Below are 27,820 nucleotides of genomic sequence, written 5' to 3'. Positions count from 1 at the left end.
GAAAAACGCTGGGCTGGTAGCATTATTGGCTGTGAGAGGGATATGCCTAAGGACTCATGGGTATGAGTGGGTGGTGTGTGACAGCATCTGTATGTGTGTTTCTGTGAGTCAGTGTGTGCGAAACAGCATATCTGACAGAGTTTTGACAGCTGTTAAAATCCATGCTTTTTTGCTGCTCCTCCTAGTGGACCCAAAAGATCCACCTCTGCCACCCAACAACACCCCCACCCCCAGTGACATGGTGTTCACAGACCACATGAGGTTATCCGTGATGTACAGCCCCAGTAACTAGGTGCTACTGACCACCTCCACAGCTGTGTTGTTGATGAGAAGTGGGACGTGGCTGGGTTGGTTCTGATGTTGACAATGACCTCCCGAGCTTTATCGATATTCAGGTTGTTGATTCTGACCAGCCCACCATGTACTGTGTCATCCACAAACTTCACGATGTGATGGGTAGCAACCCTGGGGATGCAGTTACGTATCAACAGGGTGAAAAGTAGAGGGTTCAGAACACAGTCCTGAGGGCTCCCCTCTGTGCAGAGGATGATGACACTGGACAGGTTCTATCCAACCCAACCATGCAAACCACATGAACTGTGATCCACTTGGAGCACTATGCAGAGCATGCTGCTTGGCCAATTTATGATTGGTGCTTTAACAACTTATTACACACAACCACCTACTTTTATATGTTATTCTTGTGATGGTGTCTCTGTTCAGCATTCGATTCAGGAATGAGTTCGAGGTCTCAGCAATCTAGAAAAAAGAGAAAAGGAAAAAAGAGGGTCAAAAGAGTGAGGTTAAATGGTCACATAATGAGTTGAGAGCTCTGCTCTTGTATGATTAAACGAAATTTAATCTATTTGGGACAGTACTTCCAAGTATAATGAGAGTGTATTTTTTTAATCTATCACCTTTTTAGGAGACTATTAAAAAAGCCTCAAACACTGTGCTCTAATGACAGCAGAACTTGAACTGAAGTCTGCCTCTGTTGAGGTAGCAGGAGTTGTAAATGTCTTCATGGGAGGCAAGTGGGTAATGGATAATTTTCTGGGCAGTGGAAATGGCCCTTATGAGTGCACTTCACTCTGCTGAGAAGCAGATGGCAAACCATGCAGACATGCTTTAGGTCGACGCACACTCAGTAGAAGAGTGGAAGAAGGAGACAATCAGTTTCTGAGCCAAGTTGTTAATTCTGTGGATCCACAATAGACGGAAACACTGCTGGGCCAGTTTGACCCCTGTGAGTTTTACTACTGGGTTAGGTAATGGATTCCATGTATAGCTCTTATTTAAAACAAAGACATAACCTTGTGATTTTCTTTTTGCTTAAGAAGTATATGAAAATGAGGATATGCTACTGAAACCCCCGATGTTTGTTTGTTTTTAGTTTGCATTTTCCACACATTTTTACTATGATTTTGCTTCCTTTGTTATTTGATTATTGTATACATACATCCACATATTCTTACTCATGTTGTGATATTGAGTTTCATCTTGTGGCCCAGTCTCACACACTGCTGAATTTGCATGCTGATGAAAGTGGAACTGATATTCAATTGACAAGCAACTCACTATTTTCTGTAGGTAAACAGTTGTGAAACATTTTAAAGTGTCCTCATCAGTGCGTGCTTGGAGAAACAGCTAAGCCGTAAGATGACATTTCTTACAGCAGCTTTGCAGTCATTTAGGCACTTATGCTATTACGGAGCAGATATCCAGAGTAGGTGTACAGCTAATTGTCAAAACAAGAATAATGAAGGAATATGCTAGGACAGTACCATATAAACTTACCTGGATGAATTGCTCTGGAAACACAAATTGCTAAAGACAAAACAAACAAACATTCACTTTCCTTGTGGCTGGGGAAAAAGGCTGTTACTGGTATAGTAAGTCTCAGTTTCTGGCTACATGCCTGTTCAAAAGCCTGTCCTCCAGTTGTCTAGTACTGAGGTAATTCCTAGAATACTAGGTATGGTAAAAATCAAAGATTTATTTTTTTGTCTAACCTTGCCTGACATGAACTCATGAAAATCAGATTTTTGTTCAGCTAATGGCTTCAAGTCCATCCTTTACTCTGACCTCCATAACTAAAATGAAAACACACTGTCAAGCAAAGTTTTGCTGGGTGTTGGACACAGCTTTTAGAGTTTATTTTGTTTTATTGAGCGTTTTTGTGTTATTATGATTCAAGTTTCACAGTCCTGAATTTATTCATGTTATTGTTTCGGATTTTTCTGCTGATCTCAGTTTGTTATTCCTATAATCCCTTATTTATTGAATTCCTTAATTATCAGGTTTATGAGGTTCCCCTTGTGTTTTGTTCCTCACTTCCCATGTGTGTGTGTACCTTTGTCTTGTTTCCATTTTCTGTTTACATGTTCCTCCTTGTGTTTCACTCCACGTTCCCCCTGCCTGCCTCTCTTGTGTATTCATGTATGTACACTGAATTATGTCAGTGTTTCCCTCTTTTGGCCCCCTCCTCTGTCTTTCCAGTCAATTCTGTTCTCATGTGCGTTCCTCCCTCCCAGCCATGTGTCTTGCTACATGTTGAATTTGTGTCTTAGTGTTTCCTGTTTTGTTTCGGCAGTCTCTTGTGTTCAGTGTGTTTAGTTTTGCTTCTCTGTGTCATTATTTCTATTCGTCCCAGCTGTGTATGTGAGAGAAACATGGCATTGTTTCTCTCACATATCCTATCAAATGTGGGACCTCATATAGACAGTTCTTGCCAAATCATGTCCAGTCAACTAAATTTACCATAGATGGGCTCCAATCAAACAGAATGCACCCGAGCTCAAATATGAGTGTAATTGTAAAGGTTTTAAATAAATGGTAAATGGACTGATTCTTATATAGCACTTTTCTACTCTCCTGGAGCACTCAACAAGCTTTATACAACATGCCACCTTCACCCATTCACACCTATGCTTTCTACCTAACATTCACACACATTCAGATTCATACTCTGATGCATGCATCAGACAGCATCAGACAGCAACTGGGGGTTAGTATCTTGCCCAAGGATATTTGACATGCACACTGGAGGAGCCAGGAATCTAATCACCAACCTTCCAATCAGTAGATGACTTGCTATACCTCCTGACCTGCAGCCACCCACATGAACTTACGTAGATGTTTTATTTTTTGTGCATTTGAAACAATGTCAAACAAATGTTTTTAGCTTTGTGATTATATGGTATTGTGTGTAGAACTTTGAGGTGAAAAAAATTAATTTAATTTTTTTATTTTGGAATTTTCCGGGAGCACTCATGACTCATGACAGTGAGTTCCACACTCATAGAAGTCATGGAATTCTGTCAAAGTAGGAAAACTGCTTTAAGTTATTCTTGAATAAGTATATTGTTACTGGCTTGTAATACTTAAAAACTGATTAAACCAGGTCAAAATTAACATGGCGTTTATGCCCAGATTCAGTATGAATGTATAAAACTCAGAATGTAGCAATTTGCATTCTACTGGATTTTATTGCTATAAGTCAGAACGCCATAGTAACTGTAAGTTGTTCTGTGTCAAGATAAAATTCCATTTCTGTGAGTGAATACAAGTACACATTTGTATTCGCGCAGTGATTAAACATATGTATGAGGTTTACCTTCATGAATATAGACACTATGACCAGTCCATTGGGGCTTTTTGCAGCTTCTGTATAATTTGTGTACAGCTCATGATTGTAGTGGATCAGCTGAACCTGGAACATAAAGAGAAGAGAAGTAGGGAATTACAGAAAGAAAAACATCAGTCTGATAGTTTTAGTTTAAACATCATGAAGGTGCTTGAAACAGTTACTATAAAATAGAAACCTTTGAGCACCTTTGTCAAGAATGTATAGTTGCCTTGTACTGATACTCAATCATTCACTTAAATCTTTCTTTATGGCTAGCATATCAGATGATTAAAAAGGGAAAATCAATACAAATCTCTGGTAAATTAAAATGGAAGCAGCTGACATGCAGATAGTTTGTATACTTAATGTGTATAAGGACAGAAGTAATATGAAGGACATTAAGAGACGGGGATGTTCTGTCATTATTTGCTCCAAGGCCAGCCTGCTGAGAAAGCTAAACAATCTCCCAGCATGAGGTTAATGTTTGACTGACAGATGCTTCATCCACAACAACTGTTCGGTAGTTTAAGCCTGATGTTTTGGCATGGGCAGACCCAACCGCTCAACTTCCAACTCTTACATTTAAAATGCCTAACCTATGTGCATTTGAAAGATATACAATATATCATGAATAGGCACTTCTTAGAGAAAAGGTTTAAAAGTATCAGATTTTAACAATGAACTGAAAGCAAAAGAGGACAGGGAAATTAAATACATTTCTGTAGTTGACAGGAAAGTAACCCATGCAACAAACAAAAAAAGATTTTTTTATCTATAAATCACGCCTTCCGATCCTTTTGTGTGCCATTCCTGTGTCTTGTTTCCTACTTTTCTTATCTGATCTTTGTAGTTTGGCGTGGTCTGCAAGCTAAGGGAGGTCATTGAAATCTGGGAATAGCATCATGGTGGGGCGACCGTGGTTCAGGGGGTTGGGGAGCTCAACATAACTGGAAGGTTGCCAGTTATGCAAATACGATACAATATAAAATACAATACCCTTTGTCCCCTCCGTGAATTGCTAACTTATTGTGGTGGAGGGGTGGAGGGATAGGGTTACCGGTGCCACACCCTGTGGCCATGTCCACGGGCCCCAGCACAGCCTAAAGAGGGGATTATGGGTCCACCCTTCTACAGGCACACCACCTGCATGAGGTGCCACAGGAGTTGAGTGCAGTGTGTGCTGGGCAACGGCCAGGGGCAGAGATCCTGACGGACTGATCTCTAGCTCCCGAGACTACCAAGCAGAAGCACATTTCAGGAACTGCAAGAAGTCTGCACTTCTGGCAGCTATACACATTCATTGCAAAAAATGTAATCATCCTTCATGCATCAAAAACTATCCATCCATCCATCCATTCGCTTCCGCTTATCCTTTTCAGGGTCGCGGGGGGTGCTGGAGCCTATCCCAGCTGTCATAGGGCGAGAGGCGGGGTACACCCTGGACAGGTCGCCAGTCTGTCACAGGGCCAACACACAGGGACAGACAACCATTCGCACTCACATTCACTCGCACATTCACACAATGGCAATTTGGATTTTCCAATTAACCTATCCCCTCAAGCTGCATGTCTTTGGACGGTGGGAGGAAGCCGGAGTACCCGGAGGGAACCCACGCAAACACGGGGAGAACATGCAAACTCCACACAGAAAGACCCCGGCCTGATGGTGGAATTGAACTCAGGACCTTCTTGCTGTGCGGCAACAGTGCTAACCACCGTGCCACCGTGCTGCCCGCATCAAAAACTATTTACTATTTTTTCACAAAATATCTTCTTTGCTTTAGGGGTTACAGTTCCGTTACAGTTACTCCTAACCCATAGCATTGTGGATGGTTGATTAGCTTAGCATTTGGGTCATAAATAATAAAAAAACTATACCCATAGTATTTTATCCAAGCAGACAAATATTAGCACAGGAGAAAAAGTCTCCTTTTTTGGGTATTAAAAAATCTGTCACTTACTTCTTAGATTGGCAGAATGCCTAAAAATGTATTACCTTTACGTTATAGTTTTTCAATATGTGGTAATACACAATGACCCCATGAATACAAAGGTGGTAAATGACTTATTTCAAGCACAAACGGCTGGCAATAATTTTCAGATTTTTCTCGAAGGCTTTCCCTCCTCACCTCCATAAACTTCTCCTCACTCACTGGCAAAGAGCATACTGTACAGGGGTATATAAATAAACAATTATAAGAGGAGAGTAATTATGGAATACTTGATTGGGAGAGTGCAGCACAGCAGAACTTCTATAAATGCAATCAAGGCAAGAGAGGAAGTGATTAGAGTCCTTTGCTGATCTGATTAGATTTTTAGGTGAGAGTGGCAGAGGCAGCCAAAAGAACTCATCCCCACTCTCCCAATGACAAATTGCCCAAAGTGTGCTGCTGGTGGGCAATAAAAGGCCAGTGTGGGCCATAATAAAGTGAGAATGTCTGCCAAATAGAGAAGGAAAAAAGAGCGAGAAAATAGAGGTCGTAATTAGACACAGAAATAGTTACAGAAAGAGCAGAAGAAGGTAATTTTATGTGTGAGCCTACTGTACCTCATCATTTATTGCAGCTTCGGGCTGTTCAAACAATTCACACTAACTATTAAGTTCAACACCTCTATCAATGTAACAGGAACATGTTACTTAGATTCAGCGGTAACGCTGTGTTTCATTCTGCTGAATATTATGTAGTTCCGTAACACTAGAGTTCTGAGTGGGAAAAGGCTTACAATGCACAAGAACTTCATTGGAACATTCTAAGTACTATAAGTCAAGTAAGGTAAGTTCACAACCCATCTTTCTAAGGTGCTTGGAAAGAAAAGCGTCTGGACTTCTTTAAGATGTTTCAGCTCTCATTTGAGAAGCTTCTTCAGTCCTAAAAGCAATTGGTGGGGAGCCCCAGATTTTTAAACCCTATGGGAGTGTCCCCAAGAGGGTAATGGACCCTCATGGACCCTATTGATCTTCTACCTAATCACACGAGCCAAGGTGTGAAAATGGATGTGCGTCACAATCAGCCAGGGTTTTGGGTGAACCCATTGTGAAATCTAGCCCCACCCTATCATGTGATTTACTGAGGTCAAATGGCCTAGAGTGCTCCACCAGTTGCTCTTCGAACTGAAGTAGCTTCTCGGATGAGAGGTGAAACGTCTTCAAGGAAACTTAAAGAAATCCAGACGCTTTTCTTTCCAAGCTCCTCAGACTACAATGATCTGGATGACTGAAAACACATTTCACATTTTTTTAACTAACTGTTTTCCCTTGTTTGATTAGGTTTAGCCATCAATAACTTTTAGGTTTACATCCTTTCACAACTGTAACTACATGTTTGAAGGCAACAACAAACATCTACAACAAGCCTCTCCTCCATTCTTTTCCATTATCAACAACACTGAAATCTGTAGCAAACAATTATATTTTAGTCATCAAGGGACTGCTATTTAATATCTTCCACACACTGAAAAACACACAAAGCATTTAATGTATATTGTCAGAGCTAGCTTTTCAGAGCTAAGTTCTTAATAATCAATTTCAGGAATGGCAGAAAGAGATTTCATTATTACGACTTACATTTGCAGAAGCATTACCATCAAAAATTTCCAAAAACATATAACAAAAAATAATGTTTCGGCTTAAAGCTGAAAAATATGGGATTCACCTAATACATCAACAGTAACAATGAAACAAGGCCAGCATTAAGTCAAACATCAAACCATAGCTTGTTTGATAAATACTGGAAATATATCAAAAGATTAAAGAATAATTTTGCACATGATTCCATGGGAAATCTTTTAAAAAAACAACCACACTAAAACTTTCCACTGAATGCAGCTCTTCTAAGTACTTGGTGAGTTAGCAGCTTCTTTGGCCATTTTTAGGTCAGTTAAACCTGGGTGGAAAGCTGCACTGAATGAATAGGGTATGAATGGTCACTATTACTCACAACAAGGGGTCATGACAGTCTCTTTATGGCATGATGGCTCGGTGCCCTCAGGGATAGGGAAATATGGAGACAGCAAGTCGATACGGGAAAGAAGGGTGCTTAGCACTAACAGCTTTCTAAGCGCTGGGCTGGAAATGATGCTCCCCATCTCAGCTTCAGTTAATCCTTGGACCCTTCTTCAGATTAACAGGATAATGTATAGTATCAAGAAACCTGCAAATGGAGAAGTCTTGCTGCCATGTACAAATATGCTGATCACACTCTAGATTTGTATCTGCATTGGCTTTTTGCTGTCGTTTTTCACCATGTTTTTTTTTCTAATGTGACAGAATTAGAAGTATCTCCGATAAAATCTGCTGTGCTAATACAAAATAAACTGCAATGGTAATTGAGCATAAACCCAAATTTCGCTTTTTTTTTTTCTTCACTGATATTTTTCTTCAAAACAAGCCATGACTGGTGTTCTGATGCAATTTTAATCCAAGATCCTTCACAACAAAGCTACTGTGGTGCAAATGTGGGTGTAATGTTCCATTTAATAGTGATTAATGATAATTAGAGCAAGAGAAAATAAAATAGGAAGAGTCTCCTCATCTGCAGCTCTGTGACCAATAATCTGCCGCAGCAATATTAGCTCAATGGGATTTTCTGTGTGTGACTATATTTGAAATAGGATATCCAAGGTATGTTTCTGTGGCTGATGGGGATTTAAAATGTTTGAAGCAACTGCCTGTGGCAAATCCTTTTCAAACACCTGACAAGATTTGAATTAAATGTATCTGGAGCCCCTCTTCAGAAATAAGTGCTGTCTCTTTCTGTCTGTGGGGCTGACACTGTCAAATGTATTAGGTGTAAACCTAATGTAATCCATTAAAACTAATATTGAATGGTACTTTCTTAAGTTATTTGTCCACGATCATGTTATTTTATAAGATAATATAAATCGGTAAAAAAAAAAGATGAAGGAAACTGGTCTATTCCTACTGATAATAAGGTTTCAAATGACACCAAAATCTGACATTGTTTTTCAGTTTATGAGATAAAAGTCTCTGCACACATAGGATTGGTTATTGGTTATAAGGACTCCAGCCACCCCAGCCATAAGCTGTTTAACCCTTTAAGACCTACCACAGAACCAAGTCCGCCAGAGCTTATATTATATTTTATATGCTGTAGTGCCATTTTTGGGAGCATTTCAAGTTGATATACATCAATACAACCATTATAGCCCAAATTTTAATAATATGTCTGCATTAAGTGCATAGTAATTACATAAATTGCAAAAAAGTGCAATAAACTACAAAAAAATTAAAAATCATTTTTGTTTTTTTAACATATATTTCTAGTTAGAGAAATTTAAGAGGCTTATCTCTCAAAACTGCAAATACAAAAAAGTTGCACAAAATAGTTTCCCACCACAGGAAATTTAATTTAAGTGTCTTCATATTTTTATTTTTGAAATACACCAATTTTTATATACTACGGAGCCCCGCAGGGGACATGGGAGAAAAAAAAAATTATGACGGACTTTTGCGAGATCTTGCAAAACAAACTCGGGATCTCGCAAAAGTTTTAGCCGCATTCTTCGGAGGCCGCCAGCTCGAAGCCGACCGGGAGGTCGAGGCACGATGTGCCGGGAAAGCGGTATTCCTCCCGGCTGTAGTAGGTCTCGACCTCCCGTTAGCTTCGAGATGGTGGGTGTCAGATCTCCAAAAACGTCGGAGCACTTTTGTAAATATGTGATGTCTTGTAAACCGAGCAGGTATCTGACGTTTACACAACTACATTCACGCCTCAAAATATCTTAAAAGTGTATTTTGTGACCCAGAAAGAGTAATATTACAACTAAGTAGCTGCCGCCATTGTTGGAATTCAACTTTTGCGAGATCCCGAGTTAGTTTTGAGAGGGAAACACATCATCACGTAGCAATTTCTTTTTTTCTTTTTTTTTGCCTGTCCCGTTTGGCTCTTTTGCCTTCAGAATTGTTGTCTAAAGGCAAAGAAAGATGCCCAACGGATTTACTTTACCAAATTGACCATCCCAGCCTTGCCATAATGGTCCATTTGATTCACCTTTTATTGTTTATTTTATTTTCACTTACTGAATACGGGATAGACTTGACTGGGGGAAAGAAGGGGAGAAAGAAAGAGGGAAAGAGAAACAGCTGAGAAGAGGGACGGGGGAGAAGGGCAAAAAACAAAAACCAACAGAACGGGCAGAAAAAAAAAAGAAATAAAAAATGCATCTATCAATCACCTGGATCACCTGCTGAGAAAGAAAAAAGAAAACAAGCAGAAGAGAACAAGTGTAATAGAATAAACAACATCACAATGATATATGGGAATATGACAGTAAATACTAAATGTTAAACATTATTGTGCAGCACATAAGATCAACAGAACACAGTGTGCTTTGAGGTAGGAGCCAAAAAGGGTGTAGTTTGTGGGTGTGATCACCCGTGTGTACACCTGTGAGCATGGACGGGCTTGTTTTTTTTTTTTAAAGGTTCCTACATGTAATGATCTGCTAGAGGGTGTGGGGGGGCCACAGCCCCGTCCTCCAGGGCATGAAGCAGGTATGGAGGAGATCAAAATTCCAGACATCCAGAGGCCCCCAGAACACAAGAGACCAAGGAAGACCAACAGAGGGGCAGCCGCGCCACTGTCCCAGAAAGAGCTGAGGAGAGTCCCAGATGAGGGCTCACTCAGCAGCCGCGGAGCAGAAGCCAGGGGGGGTTGCAGTGACGCGCCCGTGAGCTCCGCCGGCAGCCAGCTGTGCCTGAGTGACCGAGCCCCAGGCCAAGAGGCCGGGGGCACCCCACCTCCAAAGTGGCCCGAGCGAGCCCCAGGCTCCATAAGCGGTCGCCAAGGAGTGAGCCGGTGTGTACCTGGACGTCTATCCCCGGACACAAAGAACCACCAACGCACCGATGTCTGAGGGAGTCCGCCACTGGCAGGGGAAGTGGTGGTAGGGGGAGATAGGCCTCCAAACCTTGGAGGGCCTGAGATGTCCCCAGAGAGGTGGCGTCTGACACCCAACCTGACATATAGACACAGACATACAGGCACACACAGATACAAACATCCATTCCCACCCTCATGCTCTCATATGCACTTACTCCACACTCAACCAACGTGGAGACAGACATAAAGAGACGCTGTACACACGATCACACTCCCCAAGCGTACTCTACAAACCGGGTCTAGGTACCCTTGCCCCTGGAGGGGGGAACTGCACCCAGACCCAGGTGGTGTTACCCTTTTCCCTGCGGTAGGGGGAGGCAGACCGCCCCGACTCCGCAGCAGCAGGGAGGCCCCACACTCCAGACCGCAGTCGGACGGCCAACTCCTCCTCCTAGCCCCCCTCCAGCAGGCTGCAGAGAATGGGGGTGAGAGAAGACTCCAAACCTCCCTCCACCCGCTCATTGTAGTGTTGATGCATGTGTGTTCTAAGGTGCATTTAAAACCCAGGAGGGCATGGAGCTACCTGCCAGAGAGCAGCAGGTAAGCGCATGGTCCCTCCTGCTAGGCCCTCAATGTCTACGTGTATTTAAAATTGAGAGGTGGGCAACGATGCCAGGGGTGAGGTGTACACCCTGATGGTACTTTGGATTCCGTGTATCGTGCCCACCCCCAAGATCCTATATGTATGTGTAATGAGAGTGTGAATAATGTGAATGTCTAAGTTGTGGGATAAAGTTGAGGCAGAGGCAGCCAGAAGGGGACGGGGGGGGGGTGGGGGGGGGGGGGGGGGGTAGCCTCCTCTGCACCCTGGTGACATACCCCTACTCCAAGGTCCTGCATGTGTGGGTGGTTGTGGTGGAGCGGGAACAGGGAGGCAGCTGGAGATGGGGAGGGAAGGAAGGGAGGGGCAAGTGACCCCTCCGTGGGGCCAGCTCCCCCGCTGACCCCAGTGGGCACCCCCATACTCCGCGACCCGCCAGGGAAAGGGGGCCCAGGCCCATCCAGACCGGGGCCCAGTGCAACAGCGCCTCCCGGCCCCACAGAGCCCGGGACAGTCCACCCAACCCCACCACAGAGAAAACTGCACCCACCCCACCATCCACTCATCTTCCAGACTACATAAGACAATAAACACCCAGGCTGAGATCTTCCTCCACCTCTCCTGTATCTCCCCCTCCTGCATCACGTAGCAATTTCAAATATCCAGTGGCCTTGAGGTTTCCATTGATGAAGAATGGACCCACTATCGTTGTACCCCATATACCACACCAAACCATCACTTTTGTTGTTCCAACAGTCTAGAAGGGATCCATCCAATGTGGGTTCGTATCAGACCAATAGTGGTGGGTTTTTTTTGTTAACTTCACCATTCACATAAAAGTTTGCCTCATCACTGAACAAAATCTTCTGCTACTCTACTTTTTTTGCCCATTCTCCAAATTCTGCGCACCGATCTGGGTCATCCTCGTTGAGATGCTGCAGTAGCTGGAGTTTGTAAGGGTGCCATTTGTGAGTAGCTAATATCCGCCGAAGGGATGTTCGACTAATGCCACTCTCCACTGACATGCGGCGAGTGCTACCTTGTGGGCTCTTGCTGAATGAAGCTAGGACAACCACTGATGTTTCTTCATTAGTGACAGTTTTCTTGCGTCCACATTTTGGCAAATCCAACACTGAACCAGTTTCACGAAACTTAGCAAGCAGTTTGCTAACTGTAGCATGGGAGATGGGTGGTCTCGTAGGGTGTCTTGCATTGAAATCTGCTGCAATGACCCGGTTACTGCGTTCACCAGATATCAACACAATTTCGATCCGCTCCTCACGTGTTAACCTTTTCAACATGTCAATGGCTGTGAACAAAGAGAAACTTGTAAATAACTCATGAAAGAATAAAGTTATGTTGAAACCAAGCACACCATTGTTTTTCTTGTGACATTACCAATAAATTTGATGTGTCACATGGCCCTCTTCCTATTGAAAAAACAAAAGTTGTATCCAAGATGGCCGACTTCTAAATGGCCACCACCATGGTGGTGACCATCACCACCCATCTTGAGGAGTTTGCCCCCTCACATATACTAATGTGCCACAAACAGGACTTTAATATCACCAACCATTCCCATGTTATTACGGTGTATCCATATAAATGGCCCACCCTGTATTTCTATAATGGCAAAGTTTCCAATCTTATTTTTTTTAAAAAAACTGCCACTCACTATTACCCCACCAAGGCAGATACTATATAATGATATATAATATAATTCAATACAGTATATAAAATTAACTCTTCTGTTTGCCTAACTACACCAATTTCAACTAATTATTTTTTGTAGCCTCGAGTTTCTAATGGCTTGTGACAAAAAGCTGGTGTGTCCAAAGCTCCAAGATGGTCACGAGCTAACTGATATGCTAATCCCAAAGGTATTTAAAGTCAAAGCCCTCTATGTAAGGACACTTTTAATAAGTTCCTAAAAGAAACGAAAAAGTATCATCATTTGGGAAAAAATGTCAACAATTTGTCTTCAAGCAAAATAAGATATATTTATTTAAAACATGTTTGGGAGCAACCAAGATGGCTATTTCTTATTTTAATTTGTTTAAGATAAACTATAATTTCTTGCTTTTGATGTATATTTTTGGCCTTTTCCTGTTGAAGACTGAATCAGATAAGGACAAAGATCTTTCCCACATCAGCTCCAAATCAGCATTAAGCAGGTGTGCAACTGATAAGGACAGTGATGATGATTGTTTTGAAGTTGATACTCAACAAATTCAACAGACATGAGCAGCCAAGTCACTAAAATGTTTAGAAGTCATGTTAAGCATGATAACCCTGGCACTAGCAGTGATGAAGAAGATGATACTGGCACCAACTGTATTGCCAGGAGTGTTGGTAAAAAGCAAAGCAAGTAAGTGATGAGAGCAGCATTTGTGATGAAGGCTACATGGCAAGAAGTGATGACAAACCTGGCACAAGCAGTCACAGCAGAGGTTTCATGGCAAGAAGTGAAGACATCCCTGCCATGAGTGTTAATGCTGATGATTACTCTCATATTTAACTCTCGCGGCATCGCTTTCTGGCAATCCTTCAGATCATGAAGAATTAAATCAAGCTATAATTGCAAGCTTGGAGAGTCAGATGTACAGAATTTGAATTAGAGCTTTCCAGAATTGTCAAATGAATATAAAACTTTAAATCTCTATGATCAGTATGACACATATTTTCAAATTCTGTAAGATGACCATGTAGCTGATATATTTAATTTTGTGTTTTCTTTTCTTTTTTTAGTGCAGAAAAAGTCCCGCTTTAAGAGATACTGCTGGAACTGTCAAGCAAAATTAGCACAAAATAGCAGTGCAAATGTAATATAAATCGCTCTGCTGTGTGGGAGGGAGCCTTACATGGTTTTCAAAGGATATCTCATGAGCCCAATTTGATGATGTGTGTGAAATGAGAAAGGGGTTGATTTAGGTGGGCCAAGGAGGGAATTCTTGAGACTACTGATGGACACCATTGCAGGGTCACCCATGTTTGAGGGGAAATAAAACTGCAAGAACTTGGCTCTTGAGAGTACTGGTAATTACCAATTTTTCTAAGATTAATAGTGTGAACTGTCTAACTGATATGGATCTTTACAGGCAACATTATTGACAGTTTTGCTTTTCCTTTAATTCTGTTGCAGTAAGCTTGGTACATGGTGGTCCTAACCACCTAACTTTCTGTCACCAACAGCACTTTCTCTTCTGGTTGGCAATTCATCAAATCCAACTCTGGAACACATAGCTGACCTGGAACTCTTCAAAAAAAAAGTCAAAAAGGTAAGTATATTTATTTTATAAATCTTATATTGCATTAGAAGTAGTTTGTATTCCATTTGAGCAGGACTGTGTTAACTTGTCAAAGTTTTAATATTCACAAATTCATCTGCCTCAGTCAGATCGATGTTTTAAGACTCGTTACGGTGATTGTTCTTCAGGATTCATACAGGTAGATACCAACCATTTAACAGCACTTCAGAAGTTTATTTAGACTATTGAGTGTGAACATATAGTCTTTGTCTCACATTACTCTGTTCATGTGTCTTTGACATGGTTGTCTTTGTGTCTTTTCATTCTTCTGCTGCCTCAGTTTCTGCTGTCATTTTACAGAAAATGCTTTCAGTATGTTGTTAGTTTTGATCGGATATGTTTTCTTATATTTCTTAATTCTTTCTTTTTTTTCAACAAAAAATGTGTAAAAGTGAAGAAAAAACATATTCCCTGATTTCCATCATTTTCTAATAGATTCACTTGTTGAATAATGTTCATTGCGGTCTCATTAATGTTGACATCATTATCTGGAATTATGACATTATTGTTTGTTTGAAGTAATGGCCGGGGTAATGGCCCTTCATCAATGCCATAATAGATATCGACATGAAAAATGTCATTTATAAACGACTGGATTCCCACATTGTTTGTGACACCTGTATGCCACAGCTGAAGAGGCGCCTGTCCTCCTTGTGTAGAGAGATCATGGTTGTTCCACTGATTGACACTGATTCTGCTCTGTACTCTTGCTTTTTCAATCCTTGGCGAATAAACATAATACAGGCAAAAAAGATGCAGCTCATTCAGTGAATCCAACATATCCCGTTCTTCCATAAAATTAAAAATATTTCTAAGGTGTCTTGATACAATTGTGTGGAGTTCTGCCCACAGTCTTTCAATTCTTTGGTTATTACTGAAACACCTGCCTACTCCTCTTCTCTGTAACATAAAATGACCATCCTGTATATTTTCCATTCCATGATCATACCTGACCCTTAAGCCAAACCAAAGTTTTGTATTCCTTCCAAAAATAATGATAATACACATGAGGCTCTGTTACTGGATAAGTATGTAAGTATATGATGGTTTGGCTGAAGCTATCAACACTGCCATGCAGGCTATAAGACACAATTCATCCTAAGCTCAGAAATGGACTTCAAACTTTGGGTGGGTGGGAGAAAATTTTCAGATGTCTAAAACATAGTTTATTCACCTACTTTTTTACAAGGATAACTGGACAAGAACCTGTATATATGCCTGCCATTTCACAGTTGAAACTCTCGCCAACCTCAACTATGTATATGCAACAACTGCAACAGTTTGATTGGCTCATGTACCCAGCTTGGCTTTGTTTTGGCTCGGTCCTAGAAGGGGTGGTGCCATAAGGCATCCTTAGCATTAGAGAGTAAACCATAGATTTCTATTCAAAATTCCAATTAAATATCGCATGTTAGCATTTTCAGCTGAGACAAGAAAAAACAGACGTAAAAATATATTAACTGATAAACAGATTTAAATGAACTGATTCGAATCTGTTAATAATTTCATCTACATTTCTGAGTAATTATTTTCTGCCTAAGACACTCTGGTGGATTCACTAACACCACTTTTGAACCGTTATCTTAAGACAGGTTATCTAAATGGACCGCATCATTGTGATCAACAAGATCATAAACCAGAGGAGGGGAGAGAGCAGCGACATGTGAAGACGTGTTTTTGCGAGCTCTGCTTAGATTGACCATTTGCGTAATTTTCCCGCTCCCCTTCTAGTACATCCCGGCGCGAACCCGTCTCACAAGTGCCTAATCTTTCGAATCAGTTGTATTTTGTAGTCTAAAGCTGTTCAACATGCTGTTCAAATCGCTCAAGCAGAAGCCGGGGCCTGATGCCTCGGACTTGCCTGGTGCGGATCCGGCCGCGGGGGTGGGGGCCGGGCCGGATCTCGACACAATCATGGCTGCCATAAAGCAAACGGAGCAGAATGTGCTAGCCAAGATCGACTCGTCTGTGATGGCAGCTGCAGGTGAACTACACAAGAAAATAGACGACTTGGCGGGTGATTTAAGGTCAGAGGTCCTGAGTGTGCGCGCAGAGTTTGCGAAGGCTATCGAAGACATGCAGAAAGAAAACGCCACGCTCTCGACCCGCACTGATGATCTTGAGGAGGAAGCTAATGGCCAGGCTAACCGTGTTGTAGCACTGGAAGCTAAAGTTGATGCGCTATCTGCCCAAGTCGTCCGGTTGGCAGACAAGGCCGATGATTTGGAGTCCCGGCAACGTCGTGATAACTGCAGACTAATTGGAGTGGAAGAGGGATTCGGAAATATTCGACCGGAGAAAGCCGTGGCTGAATTGTTGAAGGAAGCGCTCGCCCTCGACTATACGCCGACGCTCGATCGGGCGCATAGGAGCCTGCAGCCGAGGCCAAAGGATGGAGATGCCCCGAGACCGATAATCGTCAAGTTCCACTATTTTCAGGAGAAAGTGGATGTTCTTCGAAAGGCCATGGGGGCAGGTCCCATTACCCGTAATGGGAAGCGTTTCTACATCTACCCAGATTTCTCGGCCACCGTTAGAAAGAAGAGATCGGCCTTTACCGAGGTGAGAAGATTGCTTCGCCGGTGTACGGGGGTGAAATATGGTCTCCTGTATCCAGCTACATTGAAAATCACGACCCCGGCTGGCGAACAGATGTCTTTCGAAGATCCGATCAAGGCAAGGCACTACGTCGAGACCAATCTGCGCCCACGGGAGACGGAGGGAGAGTGACAGTTAATTCACGGACCACAACAAGTATCACACGCTGCGTGCTACCATTGAGGTAGTCTGCACAGGCTGTGCATTGACTGGTGAACGTCGCCACGCTACGGTTGGATGCCCTTTATGATTGGACAAGGTATAGCTATAAGATGTTGAGGATTTCTGTGGATGTCATGTGGCCTGGGGAATATTTTATTTCAGAATATCTTCGGTATCCTCATTGGTCTTAGTTCCAGCCCGACACCATAACCCCAACAGTGCTTTTATTTTGCTTTTTGATGTATTCTGATTAATTAATCCCCTTTTTCTTATCACCAGTGTCATTATTTTTATTGGGTTTTACCCCTTTCTTGTGGGATTATTTTCCAACCGTGAGTGTTCAGAGCCGTACCGGCCTGTAAGTGGATGGGTGCCGACATGCATGCGGCAATAATGATGCTGAGTCAAGGGTCCTATTATACTTTGTTCTGTCTTTGCTGAGTTCATGTAAGAGTTTAAGCTAGTGTAAACGTGTTATATGCCTAGGAGAGAGAGGAGTGTTTTCAGGGCAGTCTCAGGTTTGTGGAAGACCAGCCCAGGGGTCCAGGATGGTGAGAGGTTTATCTATGTTTATCTGTTTGTTTTTGTTAGTTTTGCTTTGGGTTTATCTGTGGTTTATGTTGTGGCTCAAACAGGCACTGAAACACTGAGATATAACCAACGTGCAGGATCAGTCTATTATCGATTGTGGCACTATGACTCTGGATAATGTGAATAATCAACAGAAATCGGTCTCATTCATTAGCTGGAACGTCAAAGGGCTGAATAATTTGGTTAAAAGAAGCAAGGTATTTAGTCATTTGAAATCGCTCAAACCTGACGTGATGTTTCTACAGGAGACACACTTAAATACTAACTCCCAAAAAAGACTAGGTTGTAAGTGGATTGGACAAATATATCATTCACGTTTTAACTACAAAGCCAGGGGAACAGCAATCTTAATTAGGAAGGGGGTTCCATTTGAACACTCTGAAGTGATATCAGATCCTAATGGCAGATATGTTGTTGTAGTGGGCAAGCTGTTTAACACACCACTAATACTGGCTAATATTTATGGACCTAACTGGGACAACGCACAGTTCTTTCTTAATTTTTTTTCGACTCTCCCGGACCTTGTCTCCTATAAACTGATTCTAGGTGGAGACTTTAATTGTGTCCTTTCTCCCCAGCTGGACCGATCAAGCGTAAGGTCGAGCAACACCCTCTCGTCAGCAGCAGTGGCTATTAATTCCCTACTCCGTTCTTGCGGCTTACCAGACCCTTGGCGTGCAACAAACCCATCTACGAAGCAATTTTCCTTTTTTTCCCCTGTACATCATAGTTACTCCAGGATTGATTACTTCATTGTCGATAACCAGCTACTTCCCTTAATTTCCAGCACCAAATACCACAGTATAGTGCTGTCAGATCATAGCCCTGTGCAGATGGGTCTGGTTTTTCCAGGTAATGTGGCGCCCCAACGAACGTGGCGGCTAGACCCCCTATTACTTTTATGTGAACGCTTTAAAACGTTTCTCAGCAATCAGATTGACTTCTTTCTAGAAATTAATGACACTCAGGATGTGTCGAGGGGAGTCTTGTGGGAGTCTATGAAAGCCTATATTAGGGGCCAAGTTATTTCTTATGTGGCACACAGAGACAAGGAGCGCTCTAAACAACTTAAAGAACTGGCTGACAAGATTGCGGATATGGATAGGCGTTACGCTCTTTCACCTACGCCAGATCTTTTTAAGGAGAAATTACTGTTGCAAACTGAATTTGACACGCTTATGACATGGAGAGCCGAAAGAAATATTTTTAAATCCAGGCAGGTATATTATGAGCATGGAGATAAAGCGGGGAGGCTCCTTGCACTTCAGCTCAAACAGCGGTCAGCTGAGCGCGTGATTTCGGGAATTGAAATAGGTGCTGATTCGATATCTCACGACCCCCGAGTCATTAATGACCAGTTCAAATATTTCTACTCTACCCTATATCAATCAGAGGTGGGCAGTGATTCATCCGAGATCTACTCGTTTCTTGACTCGCTGGATCTTCCCAAGCTCTCTCCGGACGCTCAGTCGCCTTTGGAACAGCCGTTGTCGATTGAAGAGATAACGAACGCTATTAAATTATCTCAGACTGGAAGGTCGCCAGGTCCGGACGGTTTCCCCATGGAGTTTTACAAGGAATTCTCTTCGAAGCTCACACCTATTTTAGAATCAGTTTATGCTGAATCTTTTGCTACTGGCAATCTGCCGCAGACGCTTACCCAGGCCACGATCTCAGTCTTACTAAAGAAAGATAAAGATCCTGTACAGTGTAGCTCATACAGGCCAATAAGTCTTTTGTGCTGTGACTATAAGATTTTAACCAAAACTCTTGCACTACGGTTGGACCCTATTATTTCCACCATTATTAATGAGGACCAAACGGGCTTCATTCCCGGACGGCAGTCATTTTTTAATGTGAGACGACTGTTTAATGTGGTATTCTCCCCCCATTCGACAATACAACCGGAAGTTATTCTGAGCCTTGACGCTGAAAAGGCGTTTGATAGAATCGAATGGTCCTACCTTTTCACAGTTCTGGAGAAATTCGGCATGGGACCTACTTTTTGTAGATGGATTAAAGTCCTATATTCAACGCCTATGGCTGCAGTCAGGACAAATGGTCTGATTTCGGAATATTTTTCGCTCTACAGGGGGACGAGGCAGGGCTGTTGCCTGTCACCCTTCCTGTTTGACATTGCGATCGAACCGCTGGCAATTGCTATCAGATCTGATGAGAGGATTAAAGGTATATCCAGGGGTGAGGTAACTCATAAAACTCTGCTTTATGCTGATGATCTCCTTTTGCAGATATCAGACCCAATTGGGAGTATGCCCCACCTTTTCCGCTGGCTGCGGGAGTTCAGCAACATATCGGGGTATAAGGTTAATTTATCAAAATCTTTACTGTTTCCATTGAACAATCTGGCAAAACAGACCACTTATGACGATTTGCCTTTTAAAATTGAAAATGACAAATTCACATATTTGGGACTGGAAATAGCTGGCTCGATTAAGACTATTTTCCAGTATAACTACAGGTCTATTCTGGACAGTACTAAATCTGATCTGGGTAGGTGGTCAAAACTTCCACTTTCGCTGGCAGGACGGATAAATGTGGTGAAGATGACTGTAATGCCCAGGTTTCTTTATCTATTCCAAATGATCCCCATCTTTCTCCCCAAATCCTATTTTGCCCAGCTGGATCGCTTTGTCTCTTTGTTCATATGGAACAAAAAACCTGCACGCATAAGGAGAGTGAGCCTGGAGAGAGCTAAAGCTGATGGTGGTTTGGGCTTACCTAATTTCTTATTCTATTATTGGGCTGCTAACATTGTCAAGCTGACATATTGGATAACCATGTTTGCGGATGGGGAGGGTCCAGTCTGGGCAGATATGGAACTGAGAGCTACACTCCCAATCTCTCCGATTTCGATCTTAACTGCCCCTCTCCCACTGAATGTCAAAGCATCTGGGCTGAACTCCAATTTGGTGGTTCAAAATTCAATTAAGATCTGGGGTCAATTCAGGAAACATTTTAACTTGACAAATACTTGTAGCTTTTCTCCGATAATGTTCAACCATCTTTTTACACCATCTCAAATAGATCATTCATTTGCAGTCTGGCACAGAAACGGTCTGGTTTTCTTTCAAGATCTCTTCACTGAGGATGGCTTTGTCTCATTTAAACATTTGTGTGAAGACCATAACTTACCAAAGTCTCACTACTTCAGATACCTTCAGGCTCGGAGTTTTGCTTCTAAATTTCTCCCAGGGTACCCGTCTCTGCCCTCTAAGGACCTACTGTATCTAGTTCTTAATGTGAGTCAGCCCACTAAAAGAGCAATATCGAAGATTTATGCATTGATTCTTGAAAGCTGCCCTCATACATGGGACAAACCTAAGGCGGCGTGGGAAGGGGAGGTTGGAGAACTCATCTCAGAAGACATCTGGAAGAAAGCCATACAGCGTATACATACGTCTTCTCTCTGTATTAGACATGGCCTGATTCAATTTAAGGTCGTCCACAGGCTCCACTATTCTAATGACAGACTGTCTAAACTGTACCCTGATGTTGCACCGAATTGTCCTAGATGTGATTACTCTCCTGTTTCTTTGGGGCACATGTTTTGGTCATGTCCCTCCCTGTATGGTTTCTGGACATCAATTTTTCAATCACTGTCAGCTATATCGGGTGAAACACTGCGGCCTGACTCTTTGATAGCTATCTTCGGTGTACCTCGGGAAGAGCTGAGACTCTCTCCCCTCCACAAAAACGCAATAGCCTTTGCCTCGTTGCATGCCCGCCGTCTGATACTGCTGAGCTGGAAGGCGTCGAACCCTCCTTCCTACGTCCATTGGATTAGAGAGGTGATGTTGGGATTAGCTCTGGAAAAAATTAGGTATACCGTGCGCGGCTTGGAGAGTAAATATGACAAAACCTGGTCACGGTTCATAACTCATGTCAAGAGTCTGTCTTTTGCCTGATTTATTGTTCTTTACTTGTTGGTAATTTATGCTCTTGCTCTCTTCTCGGACTGCTGTCCATAGTCTCCTCAATGCCCGTACTTTGACTGTTGGGATTTCTTTAATCCCTTTTTCTTCTTTGTTTCTTCTCTCATGTGCCGGGGTCCGGCTGTTGGTGCTATAATGACTGTCACAGATTGGTTTGAGTGTTTCTCCCCCTTTTTTTTTTTTTTTTTTTTTTTTTTTTTTTGTGTTGTGTGTATTGTGCTTCCTGGTTGTGGGGATGCCACCTGGATGGGGGTGGGGGGTAGGGTTCGCAACTTTTGTAAGAAATTCTGGACTGTTTTGTTGGAAAACTATAAATAAAGTTGTAAAAACAAAAAAAAAAAAAAAAAAAAAAAAAAACAAGATCATAAACCAAGCACAGGCAAAAGAACATTGGGCCTATAAGATGCTAATTCTGAATTTCAGTTAAATATTAGAGAGCCTGTGAATATAACGTTGGTAAATATTTTTTTAACATAGTGCCCATGTGACCTTGCTTCAGTATTACACGGGCCAAACGGAGAAGAGGAATTTTTCTTTGTGATGGATCACCTACATATTATGTCTCCACAGTGAACTGAAAGCACTCAAAGCAGCGGCTGCCTGGAAGGAGGAAAATCAATCTAAAACTTACAGCACACTTTAGAAAAGGGTTGGTGAAAATGATGTTGTTGTACCTAATGGGCTAAAACAGTCACCACAATGATTCACACTCTGACGGAATTTCACTCTATGTATAATATGTAGGATGATCATGACCCAGTGTTCTGGTAAAGTTTAAAGAAACTAAATATTGACAACTGGCATAAAAATGCAAAAACAAAGAAAGACTCAAAAGTGCTTGTTCATAGTCGGACAGCCAGCTCTCACTGGTTGATGATGATCCAACCGATTTGGATTACTTTAAAACACACACACAAAAATGTACTTCCTCTTTCAGTTCTAATGTTTTATATATCAGGGGATGATAACAGTTATCTGGTCTTTCGTAGGTTATATAAATAATGTTACTGGCTTAACATTAACTAAGGCTCCTCAGTGTTACCTGTTACATCTCAAAACTGAATGCTTTTTGTCTGGTTTGACTGAAATGACATGCAGCACATTTATGTGTAGACAAAAGAAAAGTGAAACACTGAAGTTCAGCTGCATAGCCAATCTTATTGCCGAGCAAGTAACTATTATTACTGTGCTGTTGGTATTTTAAAATGGTTTACAACATTTACACAAAAGGTTTTTTTCTCTTAAACAATGCATAGTATGATTCAGAATAGATTGATGCCATTTAAAATATAGTAGAGTAAAATTTTTGCTTGCGTCATTGTTAAGAGACTCAGTGTTTTTTAATTTTCTCAGAAAGGCTTGAATTTAAAGCAGTTCAAGAAAATATGAATAAAGTTGGCCTTCAGATCAAGTAGTGTAATTACAGTACTCAGTTATATTAGTGAGGTCCATCTTCTATTCCTCATTCAGCCTTCGATGTCTTTCATTGTTTGGTTACTTCAGTAACCTTCAATAGACTATCACTGTTTACATGGTGCTCACTAAAATGGCTTTTGATTGTCTAGTACCCATTTAGCACTCAGTATGCTTTTATAATGCAATGTACTGAGGAGCTCCTGTATATAAATGAGATGTACACAAGAGGAGAAAGAATCAGCATACCGGGAATTATTAATTGTGTGTGTGTGTGTGTGTGTGTGTGTGTGTGTGTGTGTGTGTGTGTGTGTGTGTGTGTGTGTGTGTGTGAGAGAGAGTATTTGGGTGATGTGTGTTGTGCATTGGCTGGCTGGTATTCCAGTACCTAGGGGTTAATTTATGCATGCAGCTCTGCTCTCCTGAAGCAGCCACTCAATTTAATCTGAAAATGAAACACCTTGGTTTTTTTAACAGGTGCTAAAATATTATGTGTCCACCAGGCTAGCTTCTGTTTTTACACAGAGAATGCTCAGCCATTATCATTATTTTCTACCTTTATTCTTATTTTTATATGTTTATGTGTATTTACATGTTTATGTATCTCTATCTTTATCTATAAATAGCCATGAAACACATGGAAGTACAGTTTAGTTCTACACTGCCGGATATAATTTTAAAGATCATCTGCTTTTTTTGTTTTGGGTTGGGTTTTTTGTTGTTGTTTTTTAAAACAGCAATAACTTCAAGTCATTATTTTATACGCGATGTTATCAGTTTCTTTTTTTTCTAGAGGGAGAATTAGTGTAATTAGACTGAGTAATGAGCTGCCACCTAACACTATGAAGTTTTATGTAATAATAAGAAAGACTTTCTGTTCTTTATTAAATTCATTATGTTCTGCCACTCTTTTATATTTATTTAATACATTTCATTCATGCATTTTTTTTGGTATGCAGTAAAGTAAATGTGAGCTAAACACACACAAACACCCTCACACACACAGACATAAATAAAAACTTAGGCAAACACAGTTACATACAATTTTTCAGCAAAGTGGAAGAGAAAGACCAAAGAAAAAGCCATGCTGAGTTTGACAATAAAAAGGGGTGATTAAAAAATGAAAGCTTGAGTTTTAATGCACTCACATATACACAAACACGTGCCATTCCTGCCACAGGAAGCAATTTCAGAAAGAGGTTCTGCTTTAAAAAGTTTGAATATTCCACTCTTTGCTCACATTTCAAGGATGTGCACAGCGTCAGCAAAATATGCACATCAGGCTAGGGAGCTGGCAAGCGAGAATTTTTCTTCATTTTCAATTATGAAGAATCTTATTGGACCTTGAAATCACAACTCTAGCTCTGAGAAGGGCTATGGCGGGGGGTGGTGAAGGATGAGTAAGATGTTTTCTAGTTGCCATTTTAACCAGAAACAATTGTTTGAGTGAGTAGAATATGACAAAATGGAATAGGATGAAAAACGGGAACATCCGTTGGCTATCTCCTGGCCTTGGTTTCCCTGTTATTTGCCAGCTTGCATGCAGTACAACTGACAATATATGCAAGAGGTGAGGCCAGGTATTAAGCTGAAAAAATAAAAAATAAAAAAAGTTAACTGTATTCATGCTTTTCATAGGTCCAGTTCAGAAACTGAAAGACTGCTTTGCATCCCCCCCCCCCCCCAAGTCTCGACCTCAACATTATTGAAGCACTATGGGATCAACTTAACAGGGAAAGCTCTGTTCTGTTCTCTGTCTAGATGACCCCACAGTAAAGGCAGCCAACTTCTAAAGAAGAGATTCGGAATGTCCTTCAAGAACCCTGAAGAACTATTTCTGAAGGCTACTCAAGGAAAAACTCCCAGAGAGAGCTCGGGCTATCTTGAAGAATTAAGGTGCTCATAACAAAAACTCTGTTTTTGGTTTATATGCTAGCTTCCCATTTATTTTGCACATTGTGTTAATTAATGGCTGCACACATTTTGCATTGTCCTAGCAAAACCTAAAGAATTTTTTCTTTTGGTGTTTAATTTTTTGTGTTTGATTGAAACGTAGCAAAAACTAAATGACATTTCACAGTGTGTGACTCTGCTCCTCACAGATTTATTTAAATCTGGTAGCCTCAAGCATCTGGTAGAGTGGGAGGTCTTGTGATCTACCACGGCAGGTTTCACCTATTTATGTGCCAGTCAAGAACTAATTTGAATCCATTTCCCTATAACTTAATGGACATATCCCTATAGTCACCTCTGTGTATAGCCCAACTAACTCCAGTGCTGATTTTATCAATGAATATGCTGCTTTTCTCACCCATTTTGTTCATTTTCCCCATATTACTGGGAGACTTTAATATTACATATGGACAATATCAATAATCATCTCTCACTAGGGACATTACTTCTTGCTTGGATATGTTTGGACTGCTGCAGCATGATGATTTCCCTACACACTGCAAAGTAAATATCCTGGACCTAATCGGTTGTTCTGGCATCACTCGTCTTAACTGTATAGCAATTGATCTCCCCCATCTTTGGCCGCATATTAATATCTTTTGATGTTAATTTCACTCTATCCAAAGCAAATATCCAACATGTCATTTCATTTCACAAGATCAAAGGCATTAATTTAAATGCTGTTTTGAGTGGTATTGACAGTCTCCCCAGCATAAATCCTCCATCCACCCCTGAAGAACTAGTTGCTCATTATAATGATGGCCTCCGTGGAATTTTAGATGCCCTGGCTACTTTATAAAACACTCACCTTTTTCACCCACTCTGGACGATGGTTTGCGTTTGAATTATGTCAGCTGAAAGCTAAAGCCCTTCATCTGGAACATCTCTATGAAAGATCTGGACATCCACAAGAAAATGTACAATAACCATAGTCATCTTTAAAAAGGATGCTATACCTTCAGCAATATCTTCTTAATATGCAGGTTTAGTCAGTTTAGGTGAAGGGAACACAAGGGCCCTTTTCTCCATAGCCATCAATTTGTATTCTGCCACTTATTGTAATACTTAAATGTCATTTTTGAACACTAAAGTTTACAAGATTTACAAGCAACTAACCACTTTTTCACTTCCCTCAGCCTATGACTCAACCTTGCACAAAAGTAATTCGCACTGAAATATCTCTAGCATTAACTCTTGCGTGCGTGTTAAATTGTCGGTGCTCAAACTGTCTGTCTAGATTGTATGTCTACATTATTTGTATGGTTATTTTATTATATAGTTTCATATAATGTGCTAGCATATGTGCACTTTTACGGAGCTGCTTTTTAATCTCGTTATACTGTGTATAATGACAACAAAGGCTTTCAGCTTCAACTATTCCTTTGGTGCACTTTCAAGTCTGACACTTTCCTCTGTTTCTGAATTTTCTGACTTAATCTGAAATCCAAGCCATCCACTTGTTGATTGGAGTTTCTACCCTCTTGGTTGGAGCCTACTGACCAGAGGCGGAGCCAGACATTTGAAACACCCGGGGCTTAGCCCAAAGAGTAGTATGCATGTGGGATTTTTTTTTTTTTTGGGGGGGGGGGGGGGGGGGGGGTGTAGAAATGACTAAAAGATTAATAGGCTCTGTTCAAAAAAGAATGACTTCATATAGGGAAAAATATATATCACATGTGCAGGACACCTTAAACTAGTTTTTTAATTAAGCAGCAAGGCAGAACAAGGTCAGGGCTGTATCAAGACACGAGGACTAAACCCCAATTCAACCAGACCCAGAACTGATCCAGAATTAAAACAGGACTACAACAGTTCAAAATCAGGACTACTGAGGACTTAACCAAGACAGAACCAGAATCAGAACTAGATGATAGTAGCACTAAAAATCATCATAGACCTGCACTACACTTATTTTTTAATTCTACCAAAGTCCACTATTTAGATTGAGAAAAGTTTATATAATTATTTAGCCTTGTTGTGCAAACAAGCCTGCAGAACTTAATAAATACAGAATTTGAAAAATAACAAACCTAAAAAGAAACACTAGGTACGAGATACATGAGTACCTATGATACGGTGATACTTTTGGTAAACAACCATTTGACTAACATGTGTGTCTCACCTGCTCTTGTTCATCTGTTCTGTCCTCGTTCTCCTCTCTCTCCCTCTTTGTGCTGACAATCATCAAATATACAGTTGAAACCAGATATTTACTCTTCAGATAAAAACACTTTTTTAATTGTAACATCAAATCAGACTAAATGTTTATTTTTTTAGATTGATAAATATAAAAACATATTTGTTAACTTTAAGAGTAAAGAGAGAAACTATCTGTATTTCTTAATTGCAAATGGCACCAAATTGTATTCAAACTTGAGCCACATTTATGGAGCTCCACAGTTCTTTTCCTGGTGTTTTGGTTGATATCTCTTGATTTTCCCATGTCAAAGAAACAGGCTCTGTGTTTTGCCTTATATGCATCCACAGCTGTGCCACCAATTTACTCACATGGACTCTACTAACCTATCAGAAGCTTCTTCAGCTCAGAATGGAATCGTCTGGAGTTTTCTTATTAATTAACAATAAATTTAGTGTATATGTACTCCTAAATTTGATGAAAGTGATAAAAATAGCTCTGTCTCTCTTTATTCTGAAATTTAACTAATTCAAAATATATTTCAATATTTATCTAAAACAAAAATTTACTCTAAATTGATGTTGTACAGTAAAAATGTTTTATGTTTTCTCCCTAAAGTGTATGTAAATATCTGG

The 27,820-nt window shown here is 41.1% G+C and overlaps 1 protein-coding gene across 4 annotated transcripts in view; it reads right to left on the bottom strand.

Annotated features, from left to right (window-relative positions):
* Window positions 1-27,820, bottom strand: part of ca10a (carbonic anhydrase Xa) — a 344,540-nt gene that overhangs the window by 8,237 nt on the left and 308,483 nt on the right. For all 4 annotated transcript variants that reach the window (XM_080872456.1, XM_080872454.1, XM_080872453.1 and 1 more), the window contains 2 exons: window positions 3,617-3,712; window positions 687-759 (listed from right to left, as the gene is read on the bottom strand). In XM_080872456.1, coding sequence (XP_080728582.1) covers window positions 687-759; window positions 3,617-3,712 — 169 coding nt within the window. The remainder of the gene's footprint in view (window positions 1-686; window positions 760-3,616; window positions 3,713-27,820) is intronic.

Source organism: Rhamphochromis sp. 'chilingali' (genome assembly GCF_963969265.1).
Source record: "Rhamphochromis sp. 'chilingali' genome assembly, chromosome: 22".
NCBI lineage: Eukaryota > Metazoa > Chordata > Actinopteri > Cichliformes > Cichlidae > Rhamphochromis > Rhamphochromis sp. 'chilingali'.
Note: the sequence above shows the minus strand (reverse complement) of the source record. Positions and strands in the feature narration are given on the sequence as shown.